The sequence below is a fragment of the Brachycentrus maculatus genome, unplaced genomic scaffold (assembly GCF_059751285.1).
Source record: "Brachycentrus maculatus isolate JH-2025_06_01 unplaced genomic scaffold, ASM5975128v1 h1tg001850l, whole genome shotgun sequence".
In the NCBI taxonomy this organism is placed as follows: domain Eukaryota; kingdom Metazoa; phylum Arthropoda; class Insecta; order Trichoptera; family Brachycentridae; genus Brachycentrus; species Brachycentrus maculatus.
Window position 1 is genome coordinate 1 of NW_028282428.1, and position 11,663 is coordinate 11,663.

Genomic DNA, 11,663 nt, shown 5'->3' on the forward strand with positions numbered 1-11,663 from the left:
TCTCCCAACCCAACCCCAACCCCAACCCCAACCCCAACCCCAACCCCAACCCCAACCCCAACCCCAACCCCAACCCCTTGATAGTTTTAGTATCGATAATGTGCATACAAATATGGACCAAACCCATATACATATATCATATAACCCCTCTCATTCCAATATTAAATTACTCGATACAAATAGTATTCTTCATATTTCCGACTAGTTCAATATCATATTCGGGATTCCATTGACAATAGGATACTCCTTGAGACACCCTTCGCATATAAGTTTCGCACTCAAAATGTGAGTCTGTTTAATATCGATAAAAGTACATTAAACACAATTCTATGCAATTGCTTCTGGAATTCGATATCTTTTAAGCTTTCATCTGCTTTTTATGGGAAATTATATTCTCCCATCGAAGTCACAGTTTTATGCAAAGCTTCCCAATCGAGTTTCTTGACTATTGATAGAACTTTCTAGGTTGAAAATGGGCTTTCTTGAAACACTGATTTCTATACTTATATTTTAAGGGGGTAGTTGTTTTCTTTGCAATTCGATACATTGCACATTAGTAGATTATGGGCTATCAGTCTCATTGTTGTTGGTATGTCTGTATCTCTAAAAGATTGTTCTTATTATTATTATTGTTTGATTTATATAAAAGAATGGGATTTGTCTTTATGAATTATTTAATGTCTGATTCTGCATTATAGTGATATAATCGTTTAATCGTTTAATCGTTTAACACTATAAACTGGTAACACTATAATAATATAATCGTTTAATAATCCTTTAATATATCAATAACGACTATTTAGTTTCATAACTCAGCTCAACCAATGAATCAAACCCCACCCCAACCCCCCTGCCAAACCTGCACAACCACCCTCCAATCCCTACAGAAACAACTCCAAATCCAAAAAGCCGACTACTAATTCGAACTAAAAAAACTAAACGAAGACAAATCAAATGAAAAGGCCCTCTATGAAATCCATCTCCAGAAATAAATCCGCAAATATCAAGAACTCTACAACAAAGAGAAGAATCATCGTGAGCAATAGAATTATAACTGGCTCAAAAAGTATGATGACATGACCAATATCTATGCTACTCAGATTAAGTAACTGACTCTTTCACATTAAAAATAAATTAGCATCGAAAAGTAGCGGCTTATTGATCACTATGAGACAACTATAAAATAGCTCAAAGCTGACAATTATGCAAATTTATCCAATGTCATTAAAGAAAACTAGACTAAATATGAGAATCTACTCGCAACTAAGAACCAATAAATATAGCTTTTGGAGTATTCTCATAAAAAATCGATAAGTAACTTATAAGCTACCCATACAGCCTTCTCATAAAGACTTATAAGCGAACATTCATCGGAACTCACATTCACAAAGAGTCAGCTCACAAAATAAATATCCTTGCATACAATAAAAATCTAATAATATAAAGTCCTACAAAATAAGCTCTGTACTTAGATATTCACTCATAAATGCAAGACAAACTAACTTTCGACAGTGATCGCCAACCAACAATAGTAAATCTGCAAATATAAATAAGAAATCAACAACAAAATAGCCTAAATCGAACAAACCCATAAAAATTATACAAACAAACTTTAGTAACTCTCACAAAAACATCAAAAATAACAAAAACTATTACAATAAGAATACCTAATGAAAATAAACAATATCAATATCGAGAATTTATCAACAATCAACCTCCATCTTCACGCAATCAATAAACTTGAATAAACTAGATAAAGCTAGAGATTGTTGTACTTATCTGCAATCGAGGAGATTAAAGGAACTGTAGAGAATCGGGTTAGTCGAATCTAGGATCTTAATTAAATCTAAATGCTTAAAGTTAAAGTATAGAGGAAGAATAAAGAGTGTTAAGTTATGGCTTAGGAGATCAAATGGTATAGACTGGAGTTAGAGAATAAGGAAGAAACTTATAATAAGATATTTGTGCCACTTTCTGGGAATAATGGCAATAATAATGCCAATTTTAACAGTGGATGCACACATAACAATGAGAATGTTATATGTAAGAGAAAGGAGTTTAAATTGAAGAGGCAGGGGAGGAGTGTCACAACTGTTCGAGAGATATTGCAGTCAATGAACAGTAATTAAGGAGGAGGAGAAAAAAGAAGGATTCCGTTGTTGCCCAAAGCTAAAGCTCTTTGATTAGTTTCAATACGTCCTTGATATCATTATGTTAGTTTCTAGTATCTGATTGGAATATGCTTTATTAGATTATGGTTTTAGAAATATTTAGGTTATTCATTGTCACTCATATTCCCATTATGCTCTGATAAAAACTCACATATCATTCCTATTACCACTTATATTCCTATAATACTCACATTATATTCCCATTATATTTACACTCATACTCCATTTAAAAACACATAAATATAAAACAATCCTCCATGAATTCCTCTCTTTCCATATACACATTCCTCTTATCACTCCTCTTATTGCAACAAAAAGTCTTCTCAGACAAGCTTCTCATGATTCAATAAACCTTTAGACACGGCGCTCGCTATCCCATTTTCTCCCAATCCGCAGACTACTCGGATATTGCAACAAAATACCACTCAGCCGGCGAGTTAACTACTCAGGGCAAAAACATGCACTATTAGTTAGGCAAAATAATATATAATGAGTATTGGAGTTTACTATTCGAAGGAACGTCCTTCATTGATCGTTATAACCAATCACAGATTTATGTGAAGAGCACAGATGTCAACAGAACAATCGAAAGTGCTCAATCTCATTTGTTTGGGCTGTTTGAGAAATTGCCTGTGTTGGAACTTGAGCCTGCTGATTATCAGCATTCTTTGCCAGCATGGCCTATTGAGAAATAGCAGATGAGTTCAGCATGGCAAGTTTTCAAGTCAGGGCCAGCATTCCATCCTACTCCAATCCACATCGATCGTTAGCAGGCCAATCCTTACAACTAAGGAGATTTCCTCACAAAATATTCATAGATCTCCTGTCCCAACCAATAGTATTGGGGACAATAGAATCTATCCACTTCCCAACACAACAAAATTGTCAATAACCCTAAATGCCTCTCCGCAATCTCAGCACTACAATCAATACTCAAAACACCTCTAATATTCGAATAAGTGTACAGATATGTTGATAACTATATCTGCCTCAAATATATCAATGCCAAATATCTCTCAATTTTCGAATAACCCGAACATAAACAAACATTCTAATTCATCAATGTCTACGAAATGTACAGAAAATTATTCTCCACTGAAAAACAAAGACGAACAGTAAGCACAAACTACATCAAACAAACAGTTATCAATTTATAGAACAAAATAAACAAAAATTAGTCAGCACCATCGATCATAATCTACAGTGCACATGATACAACTGTTGCAATGGTTCTCGCTGCATTAAATATGACAAACCTATAATGCATTATAAATCATTATATTTATGGAGTGAACAATGAGGAAACCTGTGTTTACACCTATCCTACATTTACTGCAAATATCATAATCGAACTCTGGCAGAAATCATAAAAATAATAGTACTATATAAAAGTTAGGTATAATGGTGTGCAGATGAAGATACCGATATGTGATTACTAATTGCAATGCTAATTTGGGCAGTTTAAGAAATGGGCTAAAAATTTCATGGTCGAGGATGTTAACCACGCCTGTGGTATTAATTAGAGTGAAAGGCCACTTAAACTGTATGTGATGATTGGGATGTTGGCGACTCTATTGGTTATTACGGTTTCTTATTTATGTTATACGCACCTTAGGAAGCGAGTGTAGAATTTAGAGAAGTATAAGGATTACAATGAGCAAGTCGATGAGAAAGATATGCATGGCGCACATGTGGAGGGGGATATTGAAATGAAAAAATAGACAGATTGATTATGTCCCAACCCCAACCCCAACCCCAACCCCAACCCCAACCCAACCCCAACCCCAACCCCAACCCCTAATTGCATTTAATTTAATTGAATTGAATTGGATTGGATTTTAATTAATAGAAGGAGTATGGTAGATTATTTAGATGCATGGGAAAATTCCATGATCTTTTCAAATGAAATAAAAAGGGAATTTATCTATACTGTACGCGATATAGACTATGATATCCTACGCTCTACAAACACGACAAACTATAACTTATAGTTATTACAGCATAGTCGAGTATTATGAGCAATAAAAGATTATGTAGATATTATTATTATTGATATCTCATTATCGACTTATAGACGCGAATACATATATGTGTATATCTATATATTGAGCTGATTCCCCACATATTCATAAAACGACCAATGTGAAATGACAATGACACTGACAATGATCAATAACAATGAAATTTTACATTATCAAATGCAATCAATATTATTAATTATAGTAAAAATAACAAAAATAAGAAATATGGCATAAAACGTGAAAGTAATGATCCGATGCAGGCCCTTCCATCCAAATGAAGACCCCTCAACGAACATAGTCCAAATCAACCAATAAAAACATCAAATTACAATCTCAAAATCTAAAGCAATTGCCGAACAACTCAGAGTATTTACATTCGATCACATTTTTGGTAGTGAATCCACACAGAATTAAGTCTATGAACAAAGTGCATTTTTGCTTGTGGAAAATGTCTTGGAAGGATACAACGGCACTATCTTTGCATACGGACAAACAGGATGTGGGAAAACACATACAATGACAGGTGCCAAAGGCGAATAAAACAAAGGAATCATCCCACGGACTTTCAATCACGTTGTCACTCGAACTCTGGCAGATAAAGAAAAACAACATTTAACACAATGCAGCTACATTGAAATCTACAATGAAGAAGTTTACGATCTCTTCGAAAAGAAAACAAAAACCAAACTAGAAGTAAAGTAAGGGGCAAACAAAGGCACATTCATTAAAGACCAAAAACTGCATATTGTAAAGAGTGTTGACGATATGAACAAGATGTTTGCATTGGGTTCGAAGAATCGGGCGATACGTTAGACTTCCTTGAATAAGAACTCTTCACGTTCGCATTGCATATTCACATTGTACATATAGTCAAGTGAAGAAACTTAGGGTGGTAATCAGATCTTCAAAGCTAGCAAACTTAATCTTGTTGATTTAGCGGGTTCCTAAAGACAAAGCAAATTGAAAATGACAGGATAAGGCTTCAAATAAACAACTAGGATTAACCTATCATTAAGCGCATTAGGCAATGTCATATCCTCCCTAGTCGATGGTAAATCACAACATATACCATATCGTGATTCCAAACTAACTCGATTACTCCAAGATTCTTTAGGCGGTAATACCAAGACTGTCATGGTTGCAACAATCTCGCCATCGTAGCTGTCATTCGAGTAGACATTAAGCACTCTTCGTTATGCTAGTCGGACGAAGTTTATTAAAAATAAGCCAATTATTAATGAAGATCCGAAAGATACTCTTCTTCGACAGTATGCTGAAGAGATTAAGAGACTGAAGTTATTGTTGGCTGAGCTTGATCCGAATATACTGACGGTTTCTGGGCATATCACCAAATAATATTAAATAGCGAATACAGATGCAAATGTGAATAGCATTAAACAGCTTACAATATAAAGTGGAAATGAAGCTGCAGATCTCAATAACCAAAACTAACATAAAAACAATGAAAATACAGTTACAAATTAAGCAATAACAAAAAGCCATGTGTTCATCAATTCCTAATTAACCTAATAAAAGAAGTAAGAAGAAAAGAAGCATCGCGAAGAAGTCGAATAATAAAGACAAATCCTTACAAAGAAACTACAAATGCTCGAATAACTCCTTAAAAAATAAGAACTCGAATAAGAGGAAGGCTCATAAATCTAAAAAATAACCCTTCTCAAAGACAAACTAAAACAACAACAATGGAGATAACAACAGTATCTCTTAGACAAATAACGAAGATAATCAGAACTATTAAATCTCTAAACCCACTATAAATCCCTAAATGAAGAAGTCGATCTCCTCCGATAAAAATTCAATTAGCTCAAAAATAAATACATCCAAAGCTGCTCATAAAACAAAGATCTAAGGAAATAGTTTGAAATTTAAAAGTAAGATCTTTTGAATACTGTTCGAGAGCAGTAACTGTAGTTTAGTAAGTATAAAATGATTTGTGATATGGTGTTCACTGATCGACAAATTTAGCAGATTGTGAATAAATCGAAAATTGATGAAGAAGGGAAGATGTGGGTTATTACGCCATTTCTTTTTAAGGAAAATACAGTTATATTTCCTGAAACTCTGACAACAAACTCATTGGGAGATTTAATCAAAAAATAAAAGCTAAATGTAAATATGTTTGTCAGTGAAAATATTCGTAGGAACTACAACGAAAAGAAGAATCAAATCGATACAATAAATTCAAATAAATTACAACCTGTAATGAATACAAAACAAAGTTTCGCAATTAGTGAAGGAAACCAAAAAAAGAATAAAAGTTTGAGCAATTTGCATGACATAAAAACCATCAGATAGAAAAATTCATTCAAGAAACTGTCGACTGATTCTAGTTATTCAAGCAGTAAGCTACAGCTATTACAAGCAGAAAGAGAGAAATCACGAGAAAAATCCAGATAAAGAAAAACTCTTGAGCCTATGAAAGAGAAGAAGAAATTAAATATTGATATTGGGAAGCTAAAAATGGACATTTTAGCAGAACTTGGGAAACCCAAAATTCATCATTGATCCAATAATATAATTAATGGTATTTCATGCCTCATCTAAATTAATCTAAATCAATCTAAATCAATCTAAATTAATCTAAATTGACGGAATCTGCCTCCAATCTAAGCCAACATTCGTACCAAAATCTAAGCCAAAATCCACAAATACACTATTACTCCAAAATCCATATATATATACACTATTATCATATTTAAAAAACAATGAAAAATTTACTAAAACTACACTTCACAGCACTACTCCTCAACATTCTGCTCGTTTCATTCATCTTCTTCACTAAGGTACAATATTTGGTAATGCAGTTCGAGAATATCGCAAAAGCGAATGTCCAACCCGAAGGCACATCCAACGCCATTACTTACACAAACATATTTTTGATCCTAAGTGAAGCTATGTTCGGGATAATGATCCTATTCACAGTTTTCGGCCTCCCATTCACAAAATAAGCACTATCGTTGCGTACATAGCATGTGTATGTTCATAGAAATATTATTTGAAATTGTGGGAGTGATCTGCTATAGTTACTATATTCTGCTAAACATGCACTATATGACTATCAGCTATATCTGGGGGATATTCTGTTTGATCCCATTCGTGATAAATCTGTGTTCACTAATTTTTAAGAGTCGAAACCAAATCAAATATTCTCGACTGTTCGCAATTGACGAGAAGATGAAGGGTGGTTTGAGACGAGAAATAGAATGATGATGATGATGATGATGATGATGATGATGATGATGATGATGTTTAAGAGTAGAAAGTTGTCATAAAGTGGGAGATTGTGGAAGTTTGTACAATATAGCTGATAATGTTTGGATTTAGTTTATTTAATCTAATTTAAGGGCTTTACAACCATGGATAATCACTAAAATGACGAGCATAGCGATATCATCAAATAGCTGGATGACGACCGCTTTAATCATGATTTCATTGGAATTGATTTTAATGGGCATGACGATGACCCTTTATAGAACAATGATGCGGTTGATAGGAGTCGGAAGAAGGGACGGCCAAAGGGCCTTAAATCCAGTAAATCAAAACAATAAGGCAAAGATCTCAATAATTCCAAAAATAGGGGGCACTGGGTCCATGAGGAGAACAAGAGATATCACTGGTTCTTGGAAATACATAGCAATCACTTCGTCCTGAAGAAACTAAGAAGAATGGACAAGATATTTAAATCCATGGCCGATTTCATAGGCACCAGGGAAGCAGAACAATGCAGGAGTCATCACCAAAAAATGTAAAAAAAATTCACTTCTTTTTATAAAATACTCAAAAACCTCCGTAACGAGTTTTATCTCTCCGCGGACCCCCTCTACGTGAAGTCCGATCTATAGAACCATAGCATAACTGAGTATGACCCCTTAATACCCTAGTAAACACTAGAGAATGAGAAGTAACTCTCTGGGTAGGAAGCTTCCTAGAAATAGGTAAACCCTGAGTTTGAGCTCTAGCCTAGCAAGAACCTGAAAGAGTACAAGATGCTGATGTCTGATCATTACGAGCAATAATTTAGGTTTTGATCGTCAATCGATGCAGTTGTGATGAATCGATTGAATAATACATTAATTTATATTATTTGTAGTATCTAGAGTACTTATAGTATTGATTTTGATGTTTCTATCTTATAAATGAGATTGCTTAAGACTGGAACTGCTCTCTATTACAGTATTACAATTATTATCATATTATTTAGGATGTATGATACAGTGTTTTATGCATATGCATTTATATTTTAAATATTGACGTTAAGAAGTCTAAACATGCGAAATATTCCGACTCCTGAACAAAGGGCAAATGTATATAGCCAACTTCTATCAACTCAACTCAAATAGAATAAATAAAATGATTCACATATCGCGAATAGGACTACCAATTGCAATCCGAACTAACCTATAAAGCCATTGACTAAAACTTCACTTAACAAACAATAGTTGTAATGCCTTTTAGGAAGATTAATGCATTCCAACAAAAAGTAATTCATTTTGAAAAATCAAATCGAACAACTAATCACAATAAATAAAGTATCCATTATAGTATATTCTTCAGTCCAAAGTAGCAACTAAAAGACGCGAAGAGAAAGTATAGGAACGACTCATGAAAGCTGGCAAAAAAACATAACTAAAAATCTAATAAATGCGTGAGAAAATAATATAAGAGCAAATGAAAGATGTTAAGGCAATACCTTCGATAAATGATGTGAAACCCGGACACAATAATGATGAAATATTCTTCGAAAGAGTCTAGAAACTAATTTAGGATAAAAACTAAAAACGCAAAATATTGTAGTAAAAATATCGGCCCAAATTTTAACCTGCATTGAATTCTTATGTACTTATTTACTTTATAGTTTTAGAGTTTGTTTCTGGCTGAAGTGAATAACTACTAAAACTGCAAGTTTCTCGAGAGGATGAAAGTTTATGACTAAACATTAAAATCAAAGAAATAAGCAATTGCAAAATAAGTAAATACCAAAAGAATGCAATAAGTGACCCTTCAGCCAAAAACCAACAATAAGCCACATCAAAGATCATCGACAACCCCTAAAATACCCGAAACTAAACAAAATCCGACGATAAAGCCCATCAGTAATGAGTTTATCCCTGAAATAAACAAGCGTAGTTCAGCTATGATGATAAATCGCGAAGTAAAATAGTTTCATTAAAGACTCTACACTGCTAATTCTACTAAAAACAAACAATCTCATAGCCAGCAATTACAGGAAACGAACAAAGAGTTAGTATTCAGGCCGGTTATCAATTCGAAATCCGCTCGCATCGTTCAAAGAAAGAGATAATCTCAATAATTATTATTTGCATAAGGTGATGGCTAGTATAGTTAGGAGTCGTATTAAGAGGTCTTTATTGGGAAAGGTTGCGTGAATTAAGAGGTCAGGTATAGAGATACTCGGGCGATGAAGACTCCGAGTAGAAAGATCAAAGTGGATGTTGAAAATTGCAAGGAGGATATGTTGAGGAGAAAATGTTAGGATTTATAATTTTAAGAGGTCAGGTTTGTAAGGTGTACACGGTCTCAGAGAACTACTCTTTCATGAGTTTTCTTGTTGGATTATATGGTTGGCATTGCATTAATTTATTCGATGTATTGGATTCATTTGATTTAGGGGCATCATTATATGATAGACTCATTTATTGGATTTAGCGAGTTCAATTTCTATTACGATTTACAAATCTCATTATATCTTAATACCTCCTATTCTATATCCCTTTGTTCCTGATAATTCTCTTCATTAGCTCATATTAATATCAGAACAATATTCATGAACTCGAGTGTTCAAACTCTCCTTAAACTATGCTCAATCTCATACCGCTGCTTTTTCATGAAAAATAATCATAATGCACAAAAATTGACACAAAATAACATAAATGGCAGAAATGAGAGCCCGCAACAGATCCGCTAACCTGTGAGCACATGCTAACAAATAAGGGGATGTGTATGTAAGAATGTAAGAATTTAAATATTGAAGATAATCAATAGACTTTGAGTTTAGTTTTTCTCCAATGTCTTCTCTTGGCGTTGTATCGGATTTTATTGTCGGTTTTGTACCTGAACCAGTTGGGAAGAGGTCTATTTTGTCTCCCTGCTTTGGCCAATCTCTTCTTCATCAGCAATGTCTTGTGAGCACCCATTGTCTAATTCGATGGTTAATATTATATATCAATATTATCTCATTAAATAATATTAATATATGGGGGTATGTGTGTATATGTGTGTATATGTGTGTATATGTGTATTTTTGTGATAATGCTGAGTATATATTGGGAATTGGAATTAGTAAAAAGCATCCGAGATGGGACTCGAACCCACAACCCTTAGATTAGAAGTCTAATGCTCTACCATTGAGCCACACGGACTAAGCTGTTCTTTGCTATTCAATCTTGTTTATTAGATTATATACAAAGTATGCATTATATATACTTTATTGTATCAATTGTAAGTATCGACTGAAAAGATCGACTGTAAGTATTGTATATATTGTATGAACTGTGCATATGAACTGTGCATATGAACTATACGTTTGAACTGCCCATATAAATTGTCCCATATAAACTGTAGCATCAGTCATCGCAAATATTACATAAATATCAAATTAGACAATCAATGCGAGTGCTCTATTTCATGATCTTAAAATGGATTTAGCTTATCCGACTGAGGTTTCAGGATCTTCATGAACAAATTAAACGGATCAGGGTTAGCATCCATATTGAAAACAACCCCAAATATGTTAACCTTCTTTTTCAAAGTCTCAGGAGCAGACTTATACTTGAACAGTAGCCCAATTACAACCAATCTTCCAACAACTGACACACAAATCAGAAAGACAATCAGCCTCAAAAATCCAACCTGCATCATAGAATGCTGCGATTAACCAGACGGGTTCCAATAGTTCTATAATAGCATAATAAATAATAAATACTGCAGCATGGAAAGCAAGCCAAGCAATATCAAGGATCCCTGAGATTCCTAACATCAAGATTATTGCGAGGACATACTTCTTCTAGAAGTAGCTCAGCACGTACATCGATACGATCAATGCGATGCACAACATATTGAAGAAGTGGTGTTTATGGAACATTATCAGGAGTTCACAAAGCATTAACGCGATCGAGATGAAAAGAACAACTTTTAAGTCTGTTGATTATTCTCTCTCGTCGAGCACATCGGTGAAGAGGATGCTTTTAGAGTGTTTGAAGCTTTAGGGGTTTCCATAGTTTTTGGATTAGTTTAGCTATTTGGATGCACGCAGTTGGGTCATTCCAAATGGCGAAGTCAATATCCGATGGTCTTGCGAATACGAGAACAAATCACTAAGCAGAGATTGCCTTTTAACCTAATTAACCTCCAATCGAACAGCCTCTAAAATAACAACAAAATTACATTGAGTCTATTGCACTTGATTTCTCAAAATTCCCTCAGCTTGCAA

The 11,663-nt window shown here is 34.1% G+C and overlaps 1 protein-coding gene, 1 non-coding gene and 1 pseudogene across 2 annotated transcripts; 1 reads left to right on the forward strand and 2 right to left on the reverse strand.

Annotated features, from left to right (window-relative positions):
• Nucleotides 1-4,435: 4,435 nt before the first annotated feature.
• Nucleotides 4,436-5,548, forward strand: LOC148298575 (kinesin-like protein KIF3A pseudogene; annotated as a pseudogene).
• A 4,641-nt stretch (nucleotides 5,549-10,189) lies between these two features.
• On the reverse strand, nucleotides 10,190-10,368 carry LOC148298576 (large ribosomal subunit protein eL39-like). Its single transcript, XM_088276780.1, has one exon. It carries the CDS (start codon nucleotides 10,366-10,368, stop codon nucleotides 10,210-10,212), a length of 159 nt encoding a protein of 52 aa, XP_088132906.1. The 3' UTR covers nucleotides 10,190-10,209.
• Nucleotides 10,369-10,521: 153 nt separating this feature from the next.
• Nucleotides 10,522-10,593, reverse strand: TRNAR-UCU (transfer RNA arginine (anticodon UCU)). Its single transcript has one exon. It is a non-coding gene; the product is annotated as a tRNA-Arg (tRNA).
• Between the last annotated feature and the right edge of the window lie 1,070 nt (nucleotides 10,594-11,663).